The sequence below is a fragment of the Sorex araneus genome, chromosome X (assembly GCF_027595985.1).
Source record: "Sorex araneus isolate mSorAra2 chromosome X, mSorAra2.pri, whole genome shotgun sequence".
NCBI classification, from domain to species: domain Eukaryota; kingdom Metazoa; phylum Chordata; class Mammalia; order Eulipotyphla; family Soricidae; genus Sorex; species Sorex araneus.
The window spans coordinates 371,931,038-371,957,592 of record NC_073313.1 but is presented as its reverse complement, the minus strand read 5'-3'; the positions used below and the strand labels follow the sequence as shown (position 1 = coordinate 371,957,592).

The 26,555-nt window shown below is 59.8% G+C and overlaps 1 protein-coding gene across 2 annotated transcripts; it reads left to right on the top strand.

Moving 5' to 3' along the window:
• Positions 1 to 823: 823 nt before the first annotated feature.
• THUMPD2 (THUMP domain containing 2) lies at positions 824 to 22,574 on the top strand. Of its 2 annotated transcripts, none has more exons than XM_055122949.1 (10): positions 824 to 1,024; positions 6,348 to 6,474; positions 7,316 to 7,623; positions 8,266 to 8,352; positions 9,750 to 9,802; positions 10,815 to 10,902; positions 16,834 to 16,905; positions 17,761 to 17,875; positions 20,264 to 20,372; positions 21,717 to 22,574. In XM_055122949.1, the coding sequence occupies exons 1-10, from the start codon at positions 905 to 907 to the stop codon at positions 22,228 to 22,230; spliced, it is 1,593 nt and encodes a 530-aa protein (XP_054978924.1). In that variant the 5' UTR covers positions 824 to 904; the 3' UTR covers positions 22,231 to 22,574. The 2 variants fall into 2 exon arrangements, with proteins under 2 accessions (XP_054978924.1, XP_004616144.2); XM_004616087.2 differs by having other exon boundaries at positions 825 to 1,024; positions 8,275 to 8,352.
• The last annotated feature ends 3,981 nt before the right edge of the window (positions 22,575 to 26,555 follow it).

Below are 26,555 nucleotides of genomic sequence, written 5' to 3'. Positions count from 1 at the left end.
CCTGGGAGTGATTTGCTCACGAAGCAGATGAAGCTGCCCTAGCTCCTAGGAGCCCACCTGTGTGTTCTAAGGCCGCTCCCCCCGCCCCGAGACCCCCTTCCTGCGGGCTGTGTGCAGAGGCAAAGGGCTGGAGGCAGCAAGCAGGCGGCAGTGGACAGTCTGAGCCCTTTGTGCAGTGATAGCCAGAGTGCAGAGGAGTGGGCTGCACGGGTCCAGGCGAGCAAGGCCAGGACCGCGCTCCCACGGCCTCACAGGGCCACTGCGAAGGGACCTGATGTCCCTCAGGATGGCCCAGGACAGACCCCAGACCAGCCCGAGAACACCGGACCGCACCCCCACCACCAGGCACTCGGCCCCGCCCCTAGGTCCCGCCCCAGCCTTCAGCCACGCCCCTTGAGCGCTGTCCCTTGCTCTAGGCCCCGCCCCCAGATATAGGCCCCGCCCCAGGACTTCAGCCCAACCCCCAGACTTCAGCCACGCCCTATAAGCTCAGGCTTAGCTCTAGGCCCCGCCCTCAGATCTAGGCCCCGCCCCAGGATTTCCGCCCCACCCCCAGACTTCAGCCACGCCCTATAAGTTCAGGCTTAGCTCTAGGCCCCGCCCCCAGATATAGGCCCCGCCCCAGGACTTCAGCCCAACCCCCAGACTTCAGCCACGCCCTATAAGCACAGGCTTAGCTCTAGGCCCCGCCCCTGGCTCTAGGCCCCGCCCCGGGAGCTCCGGCCCTAGCTTTTGGCTCCGCCCCTGGCTCTAGGCCCCGCCCCCGCTCTGGGCCCCGCCCCGATATCTCCGCCCCGCCCCCGGCTCCCCGCCGCGGCGCGGGAGCGCGCCACCAGCAAGCGCTGGCCCCTCGAGAGGTCATGTGACCGAGCGGCGGGCGCTGGCGCCCACGTGACCCGAGCGCATGGCGGCGCCCGGAGAGGCCGGGCCGGGCGGGGCTGGCGCGCGCTTCTTCTGCACGGCGGGCCGCGGCCTGGAGCCCTTCGTGCTGCGCGAGGTGCGCGCGCGGCTGGCGGCCACGCAGGTGAGCGGGCCGGGGGTGGGCGCCGCCGAGGGGTCCCGGGCGCTCCCCGGGGCGCGTCTCGGGTCGGCCCCGCGGGAGCCGGGCCCGGGGTACCGAGTGGTGGAACTGCCGGGCCCCGGGACTGCAGGGCGGGGAGAAGCCCCCGAGCACGGGCGGAGTTGGACGGGCCCGGCCCTGCCCGCCTTCCCTGTGCCAGGCCCGGTGCCCTGGGTCCCAGCCTGGCAGCGGAGCGGCCCCTGTCCCGGCCAGGCGTTGGGTCTTGAGTCTGTCCAGCCCAGACGCGCGTGTCGCCCAGGCTCCTGGAAGCCTGTCCTGCCCGGGCAGAACTGATGCATCGGGACACTCCCGGCTGCAGAGGGGTCCCGTCCTGCAAAGCGCCGGGCAGCCCTGTGCCCAGAGGGCGGCGCCTCGGGACACACACGATCCTTGCCGTGACAGGAGAGGCAATTAATACGGTCTCTGAATGTACCCCACAAATTCGTTCAGAAGTGGTGGTTTGTTTCTACAAGTAATCACTGTTCTGATCAGCGTTTTCCCCACTGTAGTGAACAGAGTGCCCCTGGAGCTGCTTAAGCCCACCGCGCCCGCGCCCCTGCTGCTGCCCCCAGCCCCCGAGCTTCCTCTGGGGGCAGCAGGTGAGTGTGTGGGGAGCGTTACACTCCCGCACACTCTTGCACACCTGTAAGAGTGTGCTCTATGTCAGCAGCTATGGCCACCTAATGTACATATATACACACATACACACACGCACACACACTACACACACATATACCCCTTACTCTGCAAGACTTAACTACTCTTTAGTTGTTTTACACTCCACATAATCACACGCACAGTCACACACACACTGTCACGCAGTCACACAGCTACAAGAGTGTGATCTCAGTCTCAGCATTTGCTGCCATCTGCCCTGTGGCCACCCACCCCTCAGCCCCCGGGCACCACAACCCTCATCTCTTTCGGGTAGAAGGACAGTAGCATCCTACGGGCAGTGTGACCCCAGAGTCTGTGCAGTGAGCCCTTGGGACTGTGAGCCACGTGGCATCACCACAGCTAAAGCTGAATGACTCCTGGGCATCACATCCCCTCAGATTTCCTGTGCCGTGAACTTCACTTTTGCTTTTCAGTTTTTGCATTTGTCTGTCTCCAGACTCGACTAAGGCCCAGGCACATGGCTGCTAATTCCCCGTGAGTCTCTTCCATCTCCTTCCACCCTGCTGTGCCACAGGAAGCCTCGCCGGCAGAGTGGGGCCCACATGCCCGCTGGGCAGTGCTCGGTAGGACATGGGCTGGCCTGTGGACCCTGTGGCTTTCTCACGCCACCCTGTACAGGATCCACCTCTTAGAGAACCGAACCAGCCTCTGCTCGCTCCCTTCCTCGGGGCCCCTGCAGCCCCAGCTGCCCTCGGGGCAGGAGACCACCGGGTAGTTGTTTGACTTAAAGTCAGGGAAGGTGAAGCAAAGAGGCTGGTTCCACTGCAGATGCCTGAGACCAGGGGACACGGGTGCAGGTGGGGACTGTGGACAGCAGGGGCGGGAGGGGGCATGTCCGCCTTCACAGGAAGGTGTGGGCCGAGCTGCAGGGGATCCCCGTGGAGGCACAGAACTTTCTCTGCCAGGAACAGATGGCGGAGGCAGAAGTGGGTCCACAGACACTCAGCTGGGAGGAAAGACAGAAGCCGCTGCCCGTGCATGGACGAGAGGGGCTGTGCTGAGAGATGCTGTTGGGGGAGGGACAGAGTGGGCCCTCGGGGCTGAGGTAAAACGGGAGGAGAGCATGGCCCGTGGCGGCAGCCCCCGAGGCAGCCTGCAGACGGGGTTTGTATGAGGATGTAGTGAGGGCGCCGTGGACCTGAAACCTCGGACCAGGATCAGAGATCCCAGTGCCCAAATACAATTGGAGGACAAAACTTTGATAAGTAAAATGACACGTCTCACCCAAGTCACATGAGGCCTTTCCTCTTCATTTAGCATTTTTAAAATTATTTTTGAAAATAAATGGCATTGTTCGAATTCAGAGAACTTTGGTATGGTCCATCCCTTTTTTTTTTTTTTTTTTTTTTGCTGAGAATGAAGACTATGGTTTTGGATTTCTGTTCTTTTAGCTCAGTTCACAGTCTAAAAGCATTTCTGTAAGAAGCCACTTTGGGTGCCAAAACGGGTTAGAAGACCTCTTTAGGGATCATAGTCTTTAGGAGCAGAGGGTCCGTTTCGAGTTCGGCAGCTCTGGATCTTATCTGGGCCGAGGGCGTGCCAGTAACGCCCACTTCCCATGATCGCCTATGAGCCACAAAACTGCAAAATTCATACCTCTGGGTTGGGAGTCTTAAAGGGTAGCTCTCGCCACATGGGTGTTGCTGAAGGCGCCATTTTCCACGCAGAAAAACAGGGTGGGGAGGAAAAATCCATCCCCCGGTGGCACAGAGTTGTAGCACAGCTCACAGTCTAGATGCATTTCTGTAAGAAGCCGCTCTGGGTGCCAAAATGGGTTAGAAGACCTCTGGGATCGTAGTCTTTAGGAGCAGAGGGTCCCCGTCCGTCCCTTATTATTTGGCATCTTGATTGGGTACTTGGTGTCGCATCTCGTATCCCCCCATATTGCTGCACTTTTTGCCCAGCCTTAAACTATTTGCAGGGTGAGGGTGAGCGTAGCGGGATTCGGGCTACACCCAGCTCGGGGCTGACCCCTGGCTCTGCACAGGGCCACTCCTGATAGGGCTCTGGGGGTGCATGGGGTGCCAGGGAATGAGCCCAGATCTGCTGCACGCGCACCAAGTGCCTCACCTCTGCTACCACCCTGGCCCCTAGCCTTAATCTTTGTGCGACTTGAACTCAGGAATTTTAAAGGAAAAGCCAAAATCCTGCTGTCTCAGTGGCTCTCCAGAATCAGCTGCTTTCACTTTAATACAAGCTTTTTTCCATCTAAGAAGTAGGAAGCATAAAACCAGCTGGACACCCGGGATTTAATTCTGAATGCAGGGAGAGGGGGAACTGTCTGAGAAGTTCTCAAGTCGCTGGACTGGGCACGAAGTCGATCACGGTGCTGCGACTCCCCCGGGGCTCCGGGATAGAATGTGGTGGCTGGTTGGCGGGACTGCAGGGACACAGCTGGGTCTCAGCTGTCCCCACAGCATCCCACTGTCTAGAACAGTCTTCAACCACTGGCCAGTGTGCAGAGGCTGAAGGAGGCGAGTGTGGGGACTGTCTAGGGGAAGACCCGCGTGGGTGTCGGAGTGGAGAGATGTTGGATATCATTGGTTTGTCCTTTCCCCCTTGCCACTAGGAGCTTAGGTTTATCAGTCACACCCATCAAAGTGCTCCTGAGTCACTCCCATTCTTTTGTTTATCTGTAACCAATTCTACCAGTTTATCTGCTCTTCCCTTAATCAAACTCTGTTAATTGGTAAGGTCAGAACTTCCTAGGACACTGAATATTATAACATTGCCTTTCTCTCCTCTTTATGCCTTTTGAATAATTTACTTTAAAGCTATGTCTTTTTTGTATAGACACAAGAAGACAATATTATGTTTTTATAACTTAAGACTTAATTGGCCTCGATATTCCCTCCTGGGCATCTGCTTTCTCCACTTAAGCCTCAGTTGCCCTCAGTTCCTAGCACCCCAAAGTAGGGTCCCCGACGTGGGACGGGAAGGATCCAGGGCAAGCGGTGAGTTATGTGCTACCCTGGCATCGAGATGGGCCTGGCCAAAGTGCCTAATTCTTAACTATAAGTTAAGAGCTTGATCATAGACAAATGCTGTCATGATCCAATAGTAATTATGAGACTGGGACCCTGCTAGGGATAGGAAAGACTGATCTGGCCTGAGCACTGTAGTCTGAGATTGAGATGGCCGCAGGAGAGCAATTCTATAAGCTTTAATGCATCTCTTATTGTGTCCATACAAAATGATTAATATTATGAATTCTTATATGTTTGCTGGCTGAGGAGAAGAGAAACACATTCATGGGACTCTGCCCTTGGGTGGGTCTTCCTGCTGAAAGAGAGATTCTGTCCTAGTGAAGGCATTCCCCTAAGAGATAGAAGTATACCCCCTATGGATTGTAACCACACCTTTAGATAAGCCCCAGGCTGCTGGTGGACGGGGAGATTTAAGGTAGCTGTATGAGGGGGCAAGAGAGAGTTCCAGAGGAGAGTGTATAGAGGGAAGATTGGAATAAACTGCAAGTGAGACCAACCATCTTGGCTCCCTTCCTTCCTTCGCCTGCCACATCTTCGCCATCAACCTCCCCGGGGTGGGGGAAGCGGCCGGAGGCTACCGAACTCGGGTGGCGGGAGAGACAGCTGCTGCCCTAGGCCCTGTGCCTGGCTCGGTGCGGTGAGGCTTCCCTTTCCTCGCCGCCTGTGCACCCCTTTTCTTTTTATTTTTACACAGAGAGAGGCCTGTGGCACTGGGCTCCAAGACCACCGTTGGCCCTTGGTGCACCACCACGTTGCTCTGACACTCACACATCCTAACCCAGCCTGCCATGTCCCCTCTCAGCCTTGGCACTGCTCTGGGCTGTGACCCCCCACCCCCACCCCCACACGGTCACATTTCTAGAGGCGCTCACTGCCCGAAATGCTTCCCTTGGCCTTGTAGCAGTGAGAGGTGAGACCTGTGCAGGATCTGGGCGCCTGCCCCCCCACCCCTGTTGGGCCCATGCCCAACCACCTCAGGGACATCTCGGGTTCAGGTATGCACATGTGTGTGCACGTGTGCATGTATGTGCACACGCGTTGTAGGAACTGGAGTCTTGTGCCCACCCTGGGCACCTGTGTCCTCAGCAAGGATGTGACTTCCCATCTCTGCTTTTGTGTTGTGAAGATTTCAAAACCAGTTCTGGTATACAATAAACTTTTTTTATTTATTGCCAGTTTCTGACAATAAACTCTGGAAAAAAAATTGGTTGTGTGTGTGTTTGTGTGGTGGGGAGAGTGGGCCACACCCAGCCATGCTCGGGGGGTACTCCTGGCTCTGCATTCAGGAATTGCCCTGCTGGGGACCAAATGAGATGCTGGGGATCAAACCAGGGTCGACCGTGTGCAAGGCAAGGGCCCTCCCTGCCGTACTCTCTCTCTGGCCCTAACTGAAATAGCTTTTAAATGCTTCTTGACCGCTGTTGGTTCCTGCTCCTCAGTACTGAGAGGTGGGGCTCCGGGTTCCCGTGTCCATGGGGAGCGGCCGCCTCCTGCCACCCTGACTCCTGGCCGTGTTCTTGGACCCGGGGAATCTGGGTTGGGTCACCACTGTCTGTTTTCTCCGGGAAAGGGCACTGGCTGTCTGCGCCGAGTGATATCGGTCCCTTTGTTCCTGTCCCCAGGTTGAATACATCTCAGGAAAAGTGTTCTTCTCCACCTGCTGTGGCTTGAACATGCTGAAAAAGTTAAAATCTGCAGAAAGGATATTTCTGCTGGTCAGAAAGCGGCTCCCACTTGCTAGACATCGAGGTATATCTCTGCCCCCTCGGCCCTCCCCCACAGACTGCTCAGGTTCTGGCCTCTCAGGGCCCTTCAGTGCTTCTTGTTAACTCCCAAGCACCCTTCCCACGGTAGCCTGCCCCCAGCTTTCGTCCAACAGTGCTCGAGAGCCTGGGCATATACTTCCCAGTGTGAATCAGAACTCTGAGCTGCAGTATAGTGGGAGGGGGTTGGCCTGGCACTCAGCTGACCCAGATTTGATCCCCAGCACCCCACAGTCCCTGAGCCCACCAGGAGTGATCCCTGAGAGCCAGGAGCCAGGACTAAGCCCAGAGCACTGATGGGTGTGGCCCCAAAACAAACAGGCGAAAACCCCAAACATCTTGCAGCTGTACCAGTCTAGATCTGGAGACTGGAGTAGCACAAAATAGCTTTCCATCCACTGGTCAGTTCTGTCCCCTTGTACAGCTGGGTGGACGGGAGGCACTCCTGGGTTGCTTAGGGGCCACTCTCAGCTCAGTGCTGGGGGAGGCGGTCACTCCTGTAGTGCTTGGGGACCATGTGGTGAACAGGATGCAGGAGGGGCCCCGCCAAGGGCTGGACTCTGGCCCCAGCGTCTCCCCGGATCTCTTGCACATATTCATGAGGGACATGACCCCCGAAGCCTGCATCCTGCACAGGATTCACAGGTCAGGTTCTATCAATGAAGGCAGAAGTGTAGACACTACATCTAGCTGGTAAAATACAAAGACGACCTGTTACTGAAGTTTGTGATTTAATAGGACACGAGTAAAGGTAAATGGGGCCTGGGGGTGATAGTATAATAAACTAATGCTTCAATATAGGAAAACCTGGAGTTTTCTATTTGTAGGAAAGATACTCCGGGAACTGCAAAGCCTTATAAGCGACGACCCCGGAAGCTGGCTGGGTGCCGTTTCCATCTGGAAGAACCTCCTCGAAGCTGATGCAGAGGGAGAGAAAGTTCCTCTCCGCCACGTTAAGGCCCTGAAGAGGAAAGCGGGGAGCGGCGCTGCCACGGGCGCCGAGAAGCAGAGAGCAGAGGCGTGGGCAGCGGCCGGGCCGCAGGGGCAGCGGGACCCCGCGGGCGCCCAGGGCGGCGTCACCTTCCGCGTGTCCTGCCGCTGCAGCGGGGCCGTGGGCCGGGCGTGCACCGCGCAGGTGAGCCGCGGCCTCCGCAGAGCAGGCCCTCCCCCTGCCCAGCCGTCCCCTCCGTCCCGACCCCCGCCCCCTCCGCCCAGCCCGGCAGGGGCGCGGCTCTGCAGGCAGCTTCTCAGCGGGGACCGTCCCCGGGGACTCCCGCGGGACCCTGAAACCCGCTCGCCCGGCCGTGAGCCCGAACCACCGCCTCCTAGATGGCCCCTCCTTGGGCCCGCAGCTGGGACCCGAGGGACGGCTTCGTGCCCCGCCTGCTTTGCGCGGGGTGGGCGGGGCTCCGAGCAGTGGGCGGGGATTGGGGCGGGGCTTAGCGCGGAGTGGGCAGGGCTTGATGCAGAGTGGGCGGGGACCAGTCTGTGGTGGGCGGGGCCCGGCACGGAGTGGACAGGGTTTGGTTCACAGAGTGGAGGGGGTTCTGGCCTGAGGGGGGCTCAGCAGGAGTGGGCGGGGTTAGACAGGGGTTGGGTGGGTTGGTGCAAAGTGGGCAGGGCTTGAGGCACAGAGTGGGCGGGGATCAGTGCGGGTGGGCGGGGATCAGTGCGGGTGGGCGGGGCTTGGTGCCCACCACCCCACCGTTCTGGCGGTTGACCCCAGCCCCTGCCCCTCTGTTGCTTCTGAGCCATGCTTGCCCCCACTAACATGCAGCTTCTCCAGGAGGCGGGGCGCGTGCTGGGAGTGGCCCTGAAGAAGCAGTTCGGCTGGCAGGCGGACCTGAGGCGCCCAGGCGTGGAGGTAGGACATCTCCAGGCCCAGAGGGTTCTGCAGAGTTCTCCCTGAGAAGATACCCTACCCAGGGAGGTGGCTTTAGCGGGGCTGTTCCGGCAGAGCTGAGCCGGACCTCCCGGTGGCAGCCGTGCCCCAGACAGTGAACTGCAGAGAGGGCGCCGCTCCTGCTCAGGACCCGGCCGCTGGTTCCGGCCGTGCTGCTAGATTCTGGACGGCGCTGGTTCTGAAAGGTGCTGGCAGATTCTGGACGGTGCTGGCAGATTCTGGACGGTGCTGGCAGATTCTGGACGGTGCTGGCAGATTCTGGACGGTGCTGGCAGATTCTGGACGGTGCTGGTAGATTCTGGACGGTGCTGGCAGATTCTGGACGGTGCTGGTAGATTCTGGATGGTGCTGGTTCTGGACGGTGCTGGTAGATTCTGGACTGTGCTACAGATTCAGGACTATGCTGGTAGATTCCGACTGTGCTGGCAGTGACTTTGTTGGGGCTGTGGGACTATGGCTTTTCTCCGTTTCAAAGTGAGTTGGACGAGATGACACTGGTTTTCATTAGAGCACAGTCCACACAGGCCTGGAGCTAACTGCTGGCTTTGAAGGAGGTTCCTCATGTGCCGTCTCCTACATGTGACAAGTAGTTTGGTCATTTGCATGATTCGTTAGTTTGTTCCTGACTGGATGTGACGGTGTTGTAACTGTCAGCTCGGAGGGGACCCAGAAAGCTTGTCTGGTCGTGCAGTGGAGTCACTCCAGAGCAGCAGCGTTTCTCCTGGAAACCGGGTGGCCCCTGGCCTGAGTCCGAGCGAGCTGCTCATGCGAGGGTTGCCGTGGGCTGAGTAACTGCATCCAGGAAACAGCAGGACCCTGAAGCTCCTCGAGACTCACAAGCCTGTGAAAATGACCTTCAGCCCCTGTGTCTTGCTGGAGGATTTGGCTCTTCCTCCTGGGCGCCCAGCGGGAGCACCCACAGGACACAGGGGCTGGTGGGAGCCGCCTGAGGGAAGGGCTCTGTCCCCCCGGAGGTCAGGCCCAGGGGGGTGGGGGTCTGATCCACCACCACGTTCCGACAGGGGCCCCAGATCCACCCCAGAGTTTTCTGTGAAGTGAACCCGACCCTCTCTCTGCTCAGAGAAGTGTGGCGGGCACATACAAGGCCCGGGTTGGAGTCGACGCCGTGAGTGTGGCCTGGGGCCCCAGCGCCCCCACGCCCTCACGGGCATCAAGCTGCCAGGCTGAGTACTTGCAGTTAGGAAAATTAGCACATCACGTTTCTTTCAAAGCTCTCAGGCAAGGCTTTGCGTTTCTCTGTAAAGGTCCTGCGGGTTCAAGATGCGAGTTTGCATCTTGTTGAAAACGGGTTGACGCATTTCCTGACCCACCTCTAACTTCTGTATTTGTTCTTTCAGATCTTCGTACATCTGAATGACATTTACTCCGTGGTGGGAATTCCTATTTTCCGGTAAGCACTATATTCCGAGCACTAGGAGTTTGTAGAATGATGAATGTTTCACTCTTTGTAGGAGAAAATGAGAGGACAGGGAGAGCTGCAGGCAAACAGCGTCTGAGCAAGCAAAGTGACTTGCTCAGCCGCGAGCCCCGTGCAGTACTGTGCCACAGCCAGGCCTGATCACGGATTCAGGCTGGAAAGTGAATTAGATTATTCTCGTTTCAAATGATTTTCAACAGGTCCAAATGTAAGCTAAAATCCTTAATCTGTTGAATGTAAAATTTTACTTAAATTTAGAAACAACATCACAGTTCTAAATTTCTTCTTCAGGTTTTATAGCCCTTATTCTTTGACTGGAAGAGTATTGCTCCTTTTATTATTTGCTTGTCTATTTTGGGTGAGGACCACACCGGCAGTGCTCAGGTCTTACTCCTGGCTCTGTGCTTAGGGATTGCTCCTGGCGGGCTCAGGAGACCCGGTGGGTGCTGGACATGGAACTAGGTTGGCCACGTGTGAAGCAAGCGACTCACCCCCTAAACCATCTCTGCCGTCCAGGAGAGGTGGGGCCTGTGGGGCTGAGTCGGGAGAGGGGTAAGGACAGAGCGTGGGTTGGAGTCCAGGGAGGGGGAGGGACGGAGCGTGGCCTGAGTCCAGAGAGGTGGGGATGACAAAGCAGGCTCCGGCCACCTGGGGGGCTGAGAGGCACACGAGGATGTGCATCCCCCAAAAACGCCCGAGTACCTGGTTTGCCACGGAGCTCTCTGCCTTGAGGCTGGGAACCGGAGGGTCCTGGACACTTCTGGGGTCCCTGCTTCACACGCTGGGCCTGGCCAGGCCGCAGCCTCACGGCTGCACGCTGAGCGCACGAGACCACGTGCTTGGGTCACTCTGCTCCGTGACCTTTTGCTGGGGACTGGGCGTGCCTCCTCCCCACCCTCCTGGGGACCCCCATGGGCAGACCAGTCCTGGGGAGTCCGGCTCCCGCCTTGCTGACAGCGGACGCTCTGGCCTTCTCCTCCCGCAGGGCGCCGCTGGCCAGCAGGGCCTACATCCAGACGGCCGGACTGCGCTCCACCGTCGCCTGGGCGCTGGCCTCGCTCGCGGACATCCAGGCAAGGAGACCCCACCCCCACCCCGAGGGCACCCACGCCCCTCGCCGCCGTGGGGCCTTCCCTTGCTTCTCTGCTCCCCTTAGTCCCCTCCCGCTGCCTCTGCTCCCCGCCTTGGGCTGGGTCTCAGGTGCTGATGCCTCTGAGCGTCCTGGCAGAGAAACTCCCGAGCCGGAAGCTGCCGCCGTGTGTGACCTTTCTGGCGCATGGGGTCGCGCAGCCTCTGCTTCTGCACTTGTCCCGTCTGGGCTCCGTCCTCATGGGAAGCTGCGTCCTCGTCAGGAGGCGCCCGCAGCAGCCTGGCTCACTCCCGCCACCTGCCACTGCTGAAAGGGGCGTGGAACCGAGCTGTGCCGTGACCTTTGCACTGCTCGTGGCGGGCCTCCATGCTCCGACCAGGGCGATCGTGGTCCACACCCCTCCACCACTTCCGCGGGGTCCCCTCCCCAAGCCCCCCTTCCTGCAGTGCTAGTCAGTTCTTTACACAAGGTCACGACGCTGCCGCCCCCGGAGCCTTTTGACTCCCTGCCTGCCTGCTTCCTGTCAGCCCTGCCCGTCCTCCTCCTGGCCGGGTCACTCAGCACGACACTCCCCAGTTCCGTCCACGGGGCAGGACATTGCGTGGCGGGACACATTTCTCACAGCCTAGTGATACTCCTCGTGTAGCTGCAGCGTAGTTTGCTTTCCACCACCTGCTCCTGGCACGCGGCTGTGTCCAGACTGCGGTGACTGTGCCCGGTGCTGCCACGGCTGGGCACACATATCTCCCTAAACAGAAGTTTGGTCCCTTGGGGGAGATGCTAAGTAGAACTGCTGGGCCATATGGAAGCTCAAGTCTTAGTGTTTTGAGAAGGGTCCGTGCAGCTGAGGATGCTCCGTGTTGTTCAGTGTCCGTGTTGCTGAGTGTCTGTGTTGCTGAGTGTCCGTGTTGTTCAGTGTTCATGTTGCTGAGTGTCCATGTTGCTGAGTGTCCGTGCAGCTGAGGAGTCTCCGTGTTGCTGAGTGTCCATGTTGCTGAGTGTCCGTGTTGCTGAATGTCCGTGTTGCTGAGTGTCCGTGTTGCTGAGTGTCCGTGTTGCTGAATGTCCGTGTTGTTCAGTGTCCGTGTTGCTGAATGTCCGTGTTGCTGAATGTCCGTGTTGCTGAGTGTCCGTGTTGTTGAGTGTCCGCGTTGCTGAGTGTCTGTGTTGCTGAGTGTCTGTGTTGCTGAGTGTCCGTGTTGCTGAGTGTCCGTGTTGCTGAGTGTCCATGTAGCTGGGGTCTCCATGTAGCTGAGTGTCCGTGTTGCTGAGTGTCCGTGTTGCTGAATGTCCATGTTGCTGAGTGTCCGTGTTGCTGAGTGTCCATGTTGCTGAGTGTCGTGTTGTTCAGTGTCCATGTTGCTGAGTGTCCGTGTTGTTCAGTGTCCATGTTGCTGAGTGTCGTGTTGTTCAGTGTCCGTGTGGAGGCCAGTCGGCCTTCCCACCAACAGTGAATGAGGCTTCCTTTACCCCCACTCCCATGCCGGCACTGGTTGTTTTTCTTCTCCGCGCTGGTGTGTGACTGTACTCATTGGTTTTTTGGTTTTGTTTTTATTAGTGAGTCACCGTGAGGGTACAGTTACGGCTTTACACATTTTCGTGCTTGTGTTTCCATCGTACAAAGTTCGAGAACCCATCCCTCCACCAGTGCCCATTCTCCACCTCCAATGAACCCAGTAACCCTCCCACCCCCCAATCACATCCCCCCACCCCACCCCGCCTCTGTGGCAGGGCATTCCCTCCTGTTCTCTCTCTCCTTTTGGGTGTTGTGGTCTGCAATAGGGGTATTGGGTGGCCATCGTGTTCAATCTCTAGTCTACTTTCAGCACGCATCTCCCCTCCTGAGCGGGTCCTCCAGCCACATTTTACTTGGTGTTCCCTTCTCTGTCCAAGCTGCCTTTTGCCCCCAGCATGTGAGCCCGGCTTCCAAGCCATGGGGCAACCTCCTGGTACTTATTTCTACTATTCTTGGGTGTTAATCTCCTACTCTGTTATTTCATATTCCACAGATGAGCGCAATCTTTCTATACAATGAAACGCTATGTAGCTGTCATAAACTTCCGTATAAGTGGATCAACATAGAAAGTATCATGCTAAGTGAAATGAGTCAGAGAGGGACAGACATAGAAAGATTGTATCTCATTGTTTTGATTCCAGTTTCCCTGCTGGTTAGTTGCAAAAAATCTGCCCAGGGCGCCTCTCCCCATCAGCGGAGCCCGGGCCATGGGGCAGACAGAAGAGGAAACGAGAGCCAAGCCAGTTGATTGACCAGTTGCCGTTTATTCCATTCTAGCGTCACACGGCCCCTCCTTCCCGTCTCCTCCTGTCTCTCCGCGCTCCATCTCGCAGCCTGGGCTCTCTCTCCTCTCTGGATTCTGACTCTGACTGCTTCTCCCTTGACAACCCCTCACTCTCTCTTTCTGCCTCTCCCCCACTGTCTCTCCACTCCTTGCCCTCTGGGCCCATATCTGGTAACAAAATCAACATAAGAAAACTCTTCCTGACTGCCCATCAGGCTCAGGGGCAGAAACACCACCTGGGGGCATTCCTCTCCTCCTGGCATCTTAATTTACATCTTAATATTAGTTAGTTTTGTATGGACACAGTAAGAGTTACATTGAGGCTTGGAGGGCAGCTCTCCTGGCAACATCTTGCCACAGACTCAGATTACAGTGCTCAGGCCAGATTAATCATTCCTAACCCTACCAGGGTCCAAAACTAATTATTACTTTTTGGATCATGACAGCATTTGTCCATGACCAAGCTCTTAACTTATAGTTAAGCATTAGGCACTTTGGCCAGGCCCATCTCGATGCCAGGGTAGCACACAACTCACCGCTTGCCCTGGGTCCATCCCGTCTCTCATTGGGACCCTACTTTTGGGGGTGCTAGGAAGTAAGGGCAGCTGAGGCTTAGGTCGAGAGAACAATGCCCAGCAGGAAAATATCATGTAGAGCCAAATGACTCCCAGGTTATAAAAGCATAGCATTTGCTAAGTCTTCCTGTGCCCATACATGAGACATGGCTCTGAATAAACTATGCAAAGAAATCAAGGAGAAGAGAAAGACAATATTTACAAGTCAACAGAGCACAAAGAAGAAGTAACAAACACAGGAATGGAGCACTGTGATGGGAGTAACGCAAATAAACCTAAGCTCCCCGTGACAATGTTATCCTACAGTTAGTGATGCGGAGCATTTTCCCTGACACTTTCTGACCATCTGTCTGTCTTCTCTGAGGAAGTTTCTGTTCGTCTCTCTGCCCTTGTTTTCAGTGGGGTTCTTCCGTTCTTCTTAGGCCTTTATATAACTTGGCCATCAGCCCTCAGCAGATACCCCCTCCCAATCTGCGGGGGTCTGTGCTCCGGTCCCCAGTTCCTGTGGTGTGGCAGCCTGGGCTTGGGACGGCCCCGTGCATCCCCCTTTGCTTCCTCCTGGCTCCTTGCACATGTCTCTGGACCGGGTGTCATGAAGGGACCCCCTGTGCCTTCGCAGCCTGGGCTCTCTCTCCTCTCTGGATTCTGACTCTGACTGCTTCTCCCTTGACAACCCCTCACTCTCTCTTTCTGCCTCTCCCCCACTGTCTCTCCACCCCTTGCCCTCTGGGCCCATATCTGGTAACAAAATCAACATAAGAAAGCCCTTCCTGACTGCCCATCAGGCTCAGGGGCAGAAACACCACCTGGGGGCATTCCTCTCCTCCTGGCATCTTAATTTACATCTTAATATTAGTTAGTTTTGTATGGACACAGTAAGAGATACTTTAGGGACTCAGGTCTGATATCCAGGTCAGTTCCTTTTCTTTCCGCATGTGACGGGCCGGTTTTCCCAGCACCATTTTCTGAAAAGTCTTTCTGCACCCTACTACATGCTCTACCCCTGCTGCAGACCGGATGGCCGTCCCCCCATCCGTGTCCCGGACCCTTCCTGTGGCCTCCGGTGCCGTGGAGGCGTCTTGTGCATCCCTTGTTCTGGGCTTTTCTTCACCTTGGCGAGGGAGTGGGAACTTGGGTGTGCCCGTGTCTATCAGTAGTTGACATCATTAGCCACCGCTCACTGGTGAATGTTAATTACACTGATTAAGGTTAAAGAGCCATTAATAGTAAATACGGCTTCCTGTTCCTCGCATTTCCCCGACGGCTCTGGGCTGGCCGTGCTCTGGGGACAGACGGCAGCCGACCCTGGTCCCATCTCTCGGGGTGAGAGCGGGGGTCACTGCCGCTGGCTGCACAGCCCCCCCGCACTGTCGATGGCTCCCAACCTCTTTTCTCCTCCGGTTTCTGCTAATTGGGTTGACTTGTGACTGTCAGTTTCTGGTTCTCCCTGCGGAGGGGGCGTCTGTGACGGGGCTGCCCCACCGATGTTCCCTCGGGGTCCCTGAGCTTCCCCTCCCCCCTCTTCCTGGTGGGTTGTGTCTTCACGGGGCTTTCGACCCACCTGGGCTTCTGGGTTCTGGGGTGGCAGCAGGTGGCCCTGAGGTGGCTCCGTCCTTTCTGCCCTCGAGCCAGGAGACTCTCCTGGAATCCTGGACAGGTCAGCCCCCCGCCAGAGGCGCCCGGCTGGCGTGGGACCCCCCGGACACGTCGGGGGCACGCCTGACCTCAGGCCGTGCCGGCTCTCTGGGGGCCTGGTGTCTTTGGGTGGTTGCAGGGTTGGGGGGCCCTGGTCTCCTTGGCAGGCCAGCCTGAGAGTGGACACGCCGTGCCCAGGCCCCTGTGCCCTCCCAGGGGTGGCTCCACTGTGTTTCCTCTCTTGCTGTCGGTCTCAGCATCTGCGGATAGAGGAGCCCGTCCCGCCCGGCCCTGCACAGGAGCGGGGAGTGGGCTCTCCCCGCAGAGCTTCCCCTTGTTATCCAGAACACACCCTAGTCGAGACACAATGGGCCTCTCACTCGGGCACCCCGCATCACTCTCTCGGCTACTGACCCCCAGACGGTTTGCTGGAACTGCTCTGGCCTTTCGTTGTTGCCGTTGTTGTTGGATTTCCGTGAGAGACAGTTACAAAGCTTTCCTGTTTGAGTGATGGTCATACAGTGACCAAACACCCGTCCCTCCACCAGTGCACATCTTCCACCACCAAAATCCCCAGTATCCCCTCTACCCCCGCCCAACCCCAACCCCTCCCCTGCCTGTGTGGCGGGCAATTTCCACAGTATTCTCTCTCTGCTCTGATTATTTCAGTATTTCGACACCAGCCCCACCCTTATTACTTGGGATGTCCCCACCACCACTCAAGCCTGCTGAAAAGGCGATGCTGGAGAATTTGTTTTGTATTGCTTGTTATGGATCAAATATAGTGTCGTGCGGCCGCTCTTGCAGGGTCTGGAGAGATCTCTGCAGCAAGCTGCCCGGTTCTGAGATTCGTGTGTCTCTGGATCATGGCCATGTAGGAGCTTACATAGCCGGGGGGCATTTCGTGGGTGTCATCTCAGAGTCCCTTGGGGGCGGGGAGGAGAGGGACCGGCTCCTCCCGTGTCCCCTGATGCCAGTAGCCTGGCATCTGCCGCTACTGCCCCCCCCCCACCTTGGCATTTCGTTGAGTTCTGGAAGGTGGCAGCCGCTGGGGTCCCTAGGGGGCAGGCGGGGGGATGGCGCGCCTACTCCCGTCTGGAGTCGCCGGCGAGAGTGGCCTATTGCAAGGTCCGGGGGCATCTCTGCAGCGGAATTGCTCTGACCTTTAGGGCCTTCCTCTGTCTCTGCTTAGAGACGGGCCCATTAGAGATGCACACAACTCCCTCCCAGCCCCCGAGTCCCCGCCCCCACTGTGGGCACGCGACCTCTCCTCGGTGCCTCCTTTCTCAGCCCAGCCAGCAGCGCACCTGCCTCCGAACATGAGTGGTGGTGGGGGGGGCAGGTGGGCCATGACTTGGTTTCCACACTGGCCCCTGGATACCAAACCAGCGTCTCTGCTTCCAGGCCGGGGCCTTCGTCCTGGACCCCATGTGTGGCCTTGGGACAATCCTCCTGGAAGCTGCCAAGGAGTGGCCGGTAAGCTGTCCAGTGGGGCGTGCCTCGAGGTCTGGTGCTCCCGTATGTGTGTGTTCATTGTCCATCACGCGTCTGTTGGGGTGGTCACTCACGCCAAGCCTGGCTCGATGCTACTGTCATCCAAAGGGGCCTGAAGGGCTGACACACGGTCTTGTTTCTTAAACTACTATAATAGGTTTAGAAAAAATGTGAAAAATTTCGTGATAATCATAATCCTAAAGGCTGTCTAATCCCCAAATTCCTTAGGCAGCTGTCACTGTCACTGTCACTGTCATCCCATTGCTCATCAATTTGTTCGAGTGGGCACCAGTAACGTCTCTCATTGTGAGACTTATTGTTACTGTTTTTGGCATATCCAATACGCACGGGGAGCTTGCCAGGCTCTGCCGCGCGGGCTCGATACTGTCAGTAGTTTGCCGGGCTCTCCGAGAGGGGCGGAGGAATCGAACTGGGGTCGGCCGCGTGAAAGGCGAATGCCCAACCACTGTGCTAGCAGCTGTAGCTGTGAAATATTAACAGCTTCAGGTTTTTAAGAAAAGCTTTTTGCTTTTTGCCATTGGATATCATTTTTGACAAGTGCTGTAATTTGGGGGTTTTCATTTTTATTTAACTTTTTTCTTTTTGGTTTGGACGGTCACACCCAGTGGTGCTCAGAGCATCCACCTGGCGGGGTCTGGGGGACCATATGGGGTGCCAGAGGTTGAACACCCTCCCCGCTGTGCTGTCCCTCCAGCCTCTGAATTTGTCTTAACCCAAATCAGAGACGCTCATTTTGTTCTGTCGCTCGGGAAGATGCTGGTGGGTTTCCTCTCCTCGGCGGCTCCTCAGCCCAGAGTCAGGGCTCCCTCTTCACAGGACGTGTACTACGTGGGCACCGACGTCAGCGAAAAGCAGCTGCTCGGAGCCTCCGATAACCTGAGGGCTGCTGGCCTGCAGGACAAGGTGGAGCTCCTCCGAGCCTCCGTCACAGGTAAGGCGTCAAGACGGAAGCGTCTGGGGAGACGGACAGACGGACGGTGTAAATATAGCTGGGGTCCTGCAGGCCCAGCATCTCCGAGTTGGGATTCCATGGCAGGGTCGGGTCAAGGCCCCTGGGTTACATATCCAGGCCCTAGGTTCTGTGGCACGGCATGTATCTAGCTTCTAGGTTCCCTGGCAGGGTCAAGGCCCCTGGGTTATATATCCAGGCCCTAGGTTCTGTGGCACGGCATGTATCTAGCTTCTAGGTTCCCTGGCAGGGTCAAGGCCTCCGGGTTATATATCCAGGTTCCATAGCAGGGTCCCATGTCGAGGACCACTTGTTGAAGTTCCCTTGTTAAGGTCCCGTGTCGAGGTCCGTGTCAAGGCTTGGTGTTGAGGTGGGGGCCGCGGCCTGCCCTGTGCCCGTGGCCATGAATGAACTTGTCTGAGCCCAGATAGCGACGCCTTCAGCCCGGGTACTTCCAGCACCCTCGGGGCCCGGCTTATTCCCAGAGCCACACGCTCGGGACCCGGGTCACCTCTGTCCCCAGCTGGGGCGGGACCTGCCTCTCAGCTGTCCACACTCCTGGGGCCCTTCCTGGCCTGCAGCGTGACCCGCAGTGGGCTGGCGGCTTCCCCCGAGACACCTGTGCCGTGTGGCGGGGCAGGAGGGGCCCTCGGCCGCACTGTGCTGAGCTGGGGCTCCAGGGCAGCCCAGGGGCAGCCCGGGCGAGGCTGGGCCCTGCGTGGCCGTGTGGAGCGGGGCCCGCTCCTGGACAGGGTGGCCAGCGGCTGAGGGGCCAGGGGCCAGGCCTCCCCCAGTCGAAACTCCCTCCCGCAGGGGGACAGCATGCGGGGCTGGAGCACACGCGTGGCCGCAGCTGCAGAGTCACAGGCGTGGCAGAGGGACGGTGCCCCCACGGGGTGCCCGGGGCCTCACCACAGCAGGAGGCTGCCCTCGCTGGCCCTGGCACAGCGTCCAAGCCGCCAGCACAGTGGCCAGGGCACTCGCCTCGCACGTGGCTAGCCTGGGTTTAGTTCCTGGCAGCACGTCGGGTGCCCTGAGTACCTCCAGGGGTGACTCCTGAGGACTCCCAGGTGTGGCCCAGCCGCCAACTCCCTCCCGTCTCCTCTCCAGGTGAGAGAGAGGGGCTGGTTAGACTTTCCTGAACCGCAGGACATTTGCTTCTGGTCTTCCGTCTCTAGCCATCAGACTTGTGCTGTCTGAAGTAATAAAGATGGTTTTGGTCAGCCCAACCCTGCCAAGTCCAGGGCCCGGCCCCTGCCTACGTGTCCACCTGCAGGAAGGAAGCCCCCAGCAGGGTCCCGGGGCTCCCTGACGGCTGAGAAGAGCCTGGAGAGGAATAAAGAAGCCAGCGCCTGACGGGTCGCCACTCTCGAGACTGTGGGCCTGTGGGCTGGTCCCCGCTCAGCCCCTCAGAGCTGACGAGCACGCACAGGCCCGCGTGTGTGTGTGAGTGTGTGTGTGTGTGTGTGTGAGGCACAGTCCCGAGTGTGTGTGTGTGTGAGGCACAGTCCCGCGCGCGTGTGTGTGTGTGTGTGTGAGGCACAGTCCCGTGTGTGTGTGAGTGTGTGTGTACGTGTGAGTGTGTGTGTGTGCGTGTGTGAGGCACAGTCCCGTGTGTGTGAGTGTGTGTGTGCGTGTGAGTGTGTGTGTGAGTGTGTGAGGCACAGTCCCGTGTGTGTGTGAGTGTGTGTGTGCGTGTGAGTGTGTGTGTGAGTGTGTGTGAGTGTGTGAGGCACAGTCCCACGTGTGTGAGTGTGTGTGTGTGAGTGTGTGTGTGCGTGTGAGTGTGTGTGTGAGTGTGTGTGAGTGTGTGTATGTGAGTGTGTGTGTGAGTGTGTGAGGCACAGTCCCGTGTGTGTGTGAGTGTGTGTGTGCGTGTGAGTGTGTGTGTGAGTGTGTGTGAGTGTGTGAGGCACAGTCCCACGTGTGTGAGTGTGTGTGTGAGTGTGTGTGAGTGTGTGTGAGTGTGTGTGTGAGTGTGTGTGAGTGTGTGTATGTGAGTGTGTGTGTGTGTGAGTGTGTATGTGAGTGTGTGTATGTGAGTGTGTGTGTGTGTGAGTGTGTATGTGAGTGTGTGTATGTGAGTGTGTGTGTGTGTGAGTGTGAGCACGGCAGGGCCGTGCGCGTGAAGGGCAGTCCTGGGGACACTGTCCACGTGCAGGGCCTCCCTCCTGTCTGGCCACTTGCCCGTCGCGCCCTGTTCTAGGCCTGACATTTCCCGTGAGGGTCAGAGCTTCTCTGTGTCCCAGAGTGACCCGCGAGTCCTCTCGGACCCCGTCCTTCCCAGGAGCAGCACCCCCACCCCTGTAGGGGGTTTGGGGTGGGCCCGGACAGCACGCGGGTCAGTGCGGCGTCTCCGGCCTGTTTCAGGGCTGCCGTGGCCGTCAGGAAGCGTCGACGCCGTGATTTCCGACGTTCCCTTCGGGAAGAAGTTCCGGCTGGGCGCGGGGCTCGGCCGCGTGCTGCGGGAAATGCAGAGGTGAGGCGGCTCCGCGCCGAGGGCTTTGGCCTCTTCTCGGAGTGTGGCGTGTGGGGGGCCCCCACCCCGGAGGGTCAGGCCTCGTGGGCCCAGCACTGGCCACAGAGCCCGCCGGGGGTGCTGGGCGTGCGCGCCCGCGTGGGGTACGAGAGCTCTCGGGGATGCGGGGGGGGGGGTGAGCCACAGTGACCCCAGGGCCGCTGCCCGCTGAGCGCCGCCCTGAGCAGGTGCGGCTGCTGCTGCCCGAGCTGCCTGTTGCGTTCTGGGACGCGGGCTCGCCTGGGGCGGCAGCCGTAGGGGCGAGGCCCGGGGTCTTTGGGAGCCGTGGGGCATCGCGTCTCGGCAGGGCTGTAGCGGGGAACAGGGCGCGTGGGGTCGCAGTGTGCCCTCATGAACACGGGACTCAAGGACAACCACTAGGAACCCCCGTGTGTCACTTCTGCAAGGAGCAGATCTGCGCGTCCCTGACAGCCCCCGCGTGTCCTGACACACACAGTCCCCGCGTGTCCCTTCCTAGGCCCCGAGTGTCCCTTCCTAGGCCCCGAGTGTCCCTTCCTAGGCCCCGAGTGTCCTGACACACACAGTCCCTGCGTGTCCCTTCCTAGACCCCGCGTGTCCCTTCCTAGACCCCGAATATGCCTGACCTAGACCCCGAGTGTCCCTTCCTAGACCCCAAGTGTCCCTTCCTAGACCCCGCATGTCCCTTCCTAGACCCCACGTGTCCCTTACCAGACCCTGAGTGTCCCTTCCTAGACCCTGACACACAGCCCCCCATGCAGGCCTGACCCTGTCTCCGAGCGGGAGCCCCTGGTTTTCTGCCCTGTGGGCGGCCCTCTCTCAGGAGCCCTTTCTGGGTGTTTCCGGGAACTGAGCTCAGGCCAGCCACAGATGTCGGTGGGCGCCCTGTGAGCTGACGGGGCAGTGCTTGCTCTCTGACCTCCTGTGGCATGTGGGTGCGCAGTGCCTTCCCTGGGACAAGGCCAGCCCTCGTCACCAGGCACCGCCTCCCCTGCCCCTCCTGTCGGCACCAGCCCTGGGTCCCAGTGCAGCATCTCCGCACCACCCCAGGGCCCCCAGGGCCCCCCCTTGGCCCCCTGCACTGTTGCTGCATCTTCACCTGCTCCCAGCCTGGGCTCGGGGCTCACAGTCTCTCCCTGGGTCTCCCCTGGTGCCTGCCTTCCCCAGGTGCTTGCGGAGGCAGAACCTGAGTTGGGGAGGCCTCGTGATGGGGACACGGCATCTGTGTGCAGACAGGTGCCAGGACACGTCAGGTGAACCTGCCGTCTCCCACGCGGGGCTCTGCTCTCTGGGAAGCAGGAGACTCGACTGTCACCGTCCCCACAGGGTCCTTCGAGTCGGCGGGACCCTCGTACTGCTACTCAGTGAAGACCCCCAGGGATGCCTCAGCGGCTGGAACAAGAGCAGCACCACACTGTCCCCTGGAGCAGGACCCGCGGACGAGCATGGACCAGCAATGCACTCAGTGGCCAGGGCAGAGACAGAGCCCGACACAGAGAGGACAGAGGTGGGCGTGGCCAGGAAAGAGCCACCTCCTGGGGGCATGGTCTGTGGAGAGGGTGTGGCCAGGGCAGAGCCACTTCCTGGGGGCATGGTCTCTGTGGAGGGCGTGGCCAGAGCAGAGCCACCTCCTGGGGGCGTGGTCTGCGGGGAGGAGGGGTCCTTGATTCTGGTGGAGCAGTTTCCCGTGAGCCTGGGCAAGACCGAGGCCTTCCTGTGCAAGTACAAGAAGGGCCCCCAGCTGGGACCCCCGCTGGCGAGCGGTCAGTGCTTGGCCGTGGGAGAGGATGTCCTGGATCGTGTCCGGGACCCAGGCCCACAGGTGCCCCTGCAGGCCTGAGACCAGGCGAGGGTCCAGGTTCCGTCCCTGGACGCTGGTCTGTGCTTCGTGCCCGGGAGGCTTGACGGGTGGGTGCGTCCACGCAGGCAGGACTCGGCCGGCGGGCACAGGGGCTGCTCTGCCTCCCTTTTGGCTGGGATTCCGGCCGCCCGGTGGTGTTCAGTGGTGCTAGGTCCAACCCGGGTCTCCCACGGGCGGCCTCCCCCAGGGCCCCCGACTATGGTGCTTGGGCGGAGCCTCCTGTGTCCAGCTGCCCGCTTGGAAGCAGGGCCGGAGCTCAGGGACTGTAATGCAGGAACCACTGTTCCCTCTGCCGATAGTAAACTTGGTGTTTGGAACCTGCAGTTTTCTTCGCCGTTGGAATGGAAACAGCTCTTATTCGTGCGCTTGTTTTACACGATCCACATTACACGTATGTAAAGCCTCGGAGGCGAGGCAGCGTGTGGGGCCTGGGAAGCCAGACAGCCCTGAAGGGCAGCTCTGGACGGCCCCAACTCAGGGCCCCCGAGGCGGGGACAGCGGAAAGAACATGAAGGAAGTGCCCCGGAGTTTCGCCCTTCCTGACCCCCTGCCGAGGGCACCGCCCTGCCCAGATGATTCCTGGTGAGAGATTGAGAAACCCCCATCACACACACACACACACACACACACAGACACACACACAGACACACACACACACACACACACACAGGCACTGCGGGTCTCCTCTTTTGGATGAGTTTTTGTTTTTGTTTCCTTTGGGCCACACCTGGTGATGCAGGGCTCACTCCAGGCTCTGCGCTCAGGAATTGCTCCTGTTGGTGCTCGGGATCACCTGGCTCTCTGGCCTGGACCAGCCGCATGCGAGACGAGCCGCCTCCCGCTCTCGTCACTCCTGCCCTCTCTTGGATGAATTTCTTTTTCTCCTACATTTGAAAAAAAAAAAAGCCGTTTTCCAGAGAGGGGAGCGTGGAGCCACACTCGGCAGTGCTCAGGCTACTCCTGGCTCTGTGCTCAGGGCCACATGCGATGTCGGAGACAAACTGGGCCCGCCGGAAGCAGCCACGTGCAGGGAAGAGCTTTCTCCTGCACTGCCGTCCCCCCCGCCAGCCCCTTTAATAAGAGATCTCCGCCTCGGCCCCCCGAAACCTGCTTGTGAGGCTGCAATGACCCGGGGAACCAGGACTCTGGTTTGTTTGGGGGCCACACCCAGCTGTGCTCAGCTCTGCAGCAGGGGTCACTCCCGGAGGGGCTGGGGGCCGTGCGGGAGGCCGCACCAAGGCCAGCATCCTGCCCGCTGGAGCATCGCTCTGGCCTCGACTTCCCTTCCCTGGAGAGCGAGTCCCCTCCCACGCGGGAACCTCGAGAACAGGGTGTGGGACCCGCCCCGCCCACTGAGGCTCCTGCAGGGGCTACCGGGCCTTGGTGGGGCAGGAGCTGGAGACACCTGCCCCGCACCCACACTGCCCTGCTGCCCCCGCCATCCCCCCACCACCCCCCCTGCCCAGGCTCGCAGCAGCAGGACCTCGGGAAGCAAATCAGCCCCCATGTGTAGAGGAAATCCTTAGACTTTCCCCCAGAGCACGAAAGGTTCCCGAGTGAGTTCAAAGCACCCTCCATGCCTGCTCAGGAGCAAGAGGCAGGAACTTGATGAGGTTTGAGCCCTTCAGCGCCAACGGGGGTTCTGCCTGCCGGTCTGTGCCAACCGGCTTCTCAGGCTGCAGCAGGCTCAGCTGCCAGGTGGGGGTGGGTGCAGGCTGGGAGTGGGGGACACGGGGATGGGCTCTGCACCCGAGAGCATGCCCCGTGGGCCCTGGGCCGGGCCCCGCCCGGCTCCTCTGAGCAGCGGGCGTGGTGCGAGCCGGCTCCGTGCTGAGAGGCGGGTGCAAGCGGAAGGGGGCGCAGGCCAGGGACAGTCCCCGCCTGTCAGCAGCGGGCAAGGGGGGTGGGACCAGGGCTCCCTCCTGGCTTTGTGCTCGGACTCATTCCCGGTGGTGCTCCGGAGCCGTGTGGGGTGCCCAAGCGGCTGCGTCTACACCACACTCAGAGAAGGCGAGGCCGGGGGGTCCCAGGCGAGGCCGGGGAGGTCCCCGCCCCCCTTTTGTCCCTCCCACAGAGACCCGTGGCGTGTAGGAGAGCGGCCTCTGCCTGAGTCAAGCCCCTCTTCCCCCACCAGGTAATGGGGTGCAGCCCCAAGTCCTGCTCCGCTGGTGTGGACAAGTCCGGGTGGGCCCAGGACAGGGCTGTCCCCACGCCCGCCAGCAAGGAAGGCGTTGCCCGCTCCAGAAAGGGCATGGCTCCCGGCACGCCCACGGCCAGCCCGACCTCGATGCCCTCTGCCTGCCCAGGCCCCCCGTCCTGCCGTCCATGCACGTCACCACTGTCCCCTCTGTGTGTCCACCCCCTCCGGCCACCTTGGCCTCTGGGTCCCCTGCCCGTGAGACGCTGGTCACAGCCCCTGGTGGCGAGCGAGGGGCGAGGGGACGGTGCCACACCCGGTTCTGGTTTGCCCCCATGGCCTCGCCTGCTCTGAGTGTGGTGTAGACGCAGCCGCTGGCTGTAGAGAACTGGCTCCCCGGCGCCTGTTGGGGTGCAGACCAGGGGGGGGGGAGGCGGCTCTGAGCGCCCCGCCGTGGGGGACCCTGGGAGGCGCCTCTCACACGGCCGAGGAGGGGGCTGCCTTCCCCGCCTTCCCCGCCTGGACAGAGGCGGTGTCAGCTGCAGGGGGGCTGCGAGGGTGCTGGGCACATGGGCCGGGGGCCAGTGAGCCCCCTCCGCACTCCCGCCTGCAGAGGCCACCTCCCTGCTCTGGGGGCCGCACCTCTGGCCCGTGCACGGCCCCTCGCCAGAGTCCATCAGGTCCAGGGCAGCTGGGGCCCCCACAAGGCGGGTCCAGAGTGCCTGGTCCTCCCACCCTCGGCCTCGTGACCACAGAACTGTGGGGATGGACACAGCGGAGGTAGCCGAGACTGCGGAGGGGGGAGGGGCATCCCACGGCCTCCCTGGAGCCCTGCCGTCCACCAGCTGCCCCCAGGGCCCTGTGCTCGCGGGGTCAAAGCACAGAGGATGCTTGGGGGTCCGCAGCCCGCAGAGCCGCGGGTGGTGCCCACCGGCGCCCCTAGATGGCGCTGTCTCCCAATCCAGGCGCGGAGGGCGGGGCTCTGGTTGCCATAGCAATGCCGGCTGGACCCGCTGGGAGGAGGCTTCCCCAGCTCCTGCTTCTGTCACCTGTTGCCTTCGCGTTCCGACACCCCCCCTGGCCCGTCCTCACCGCCAGGCTGGCAGACGCTGCCCAGCCACGAGGGAAGCCCACGTGGGGAGCTGACAGTGGGAACGCACCGTCCTGCCTGGCCAGGCGCCCTGTGGAGTGGACATGGGTCGGACACAGTGAGCCACAGAGCACGGCGATGGTCACTAGGCTCAGCCCTGAGCCCCCCGCGCCCTCCAGGCCCCTGTTCCTCCTCCGGCTCAGGGCCGTGCACGCAGCACCCTTGGCCCAGGTCACGGAGACTCGCCCTGCAGGAGCCCGGCTGCCCTCGGGTCTGTGTTCCGGGCACCGTCCTCGCCCGCTGCCCACATGCGGGTCTTCTGGAGAATGCTCTGCGGGCACGGGCAGCGGGGGGCGGGGCGGGCCAGAGGGCGCGGAGTTCAGGAAGCATCTCGAGCTTCTGCCATGAGCTCAGGAAACCATTCGGGCTCCAGAGACTGAGTCGAAATCTTCGCTTCTCTGGTACAGTGACCCAGGGGCAAGCCCAGGTTTGGTTTCCCTGCGGCCCTGGGGCAGCCTGAAACTACCTAGAGTGACCTAGAACAGTCTAGAACTATCTAATAATCTAGAATCGTCTGGAGCCACCTAGAATAATCTAGAACCATCTAGAAGCACCTGGAACAGTGCAGTGCCCAGACCTTCAGGAGGGTGGAGACAATTTGGATGCCAAGATTCTTCCCTGCAGAAATTCCCATTTGCCTGACTCTGACAGGGGCACGTCCTACAGGTGTGTGTGTGTGTGTGTGTGTGTGTGTCTGTGTCCCTGTGTGTATCTGTGTGTGTCTGTGTGTGTCCCTGTGTGTGTCTGAGTGTGTCTGTATGTGTGTGTCTGAGTGTGTCTGTGTGTGTGTCTGTATATGTGTGTGGTGTGTCTGTGTCTTATGTGTATGTATGTGTATCTGTGTGTATGTGTATCTGTGTGTGTCTGTATGTGTGTGTCTCTATGTGTCTCTGTGTGTGTGTGTGTGTGTGTGTGTGTGTCTGCCCCCAGGGACCAATGAGAAGCTGCCAACCCTCGAGGAGGCCCAGGAAACAGTCAGTGGTGTCGTCAGGTGCCAGCCCGGGGGACGTGTCCCTG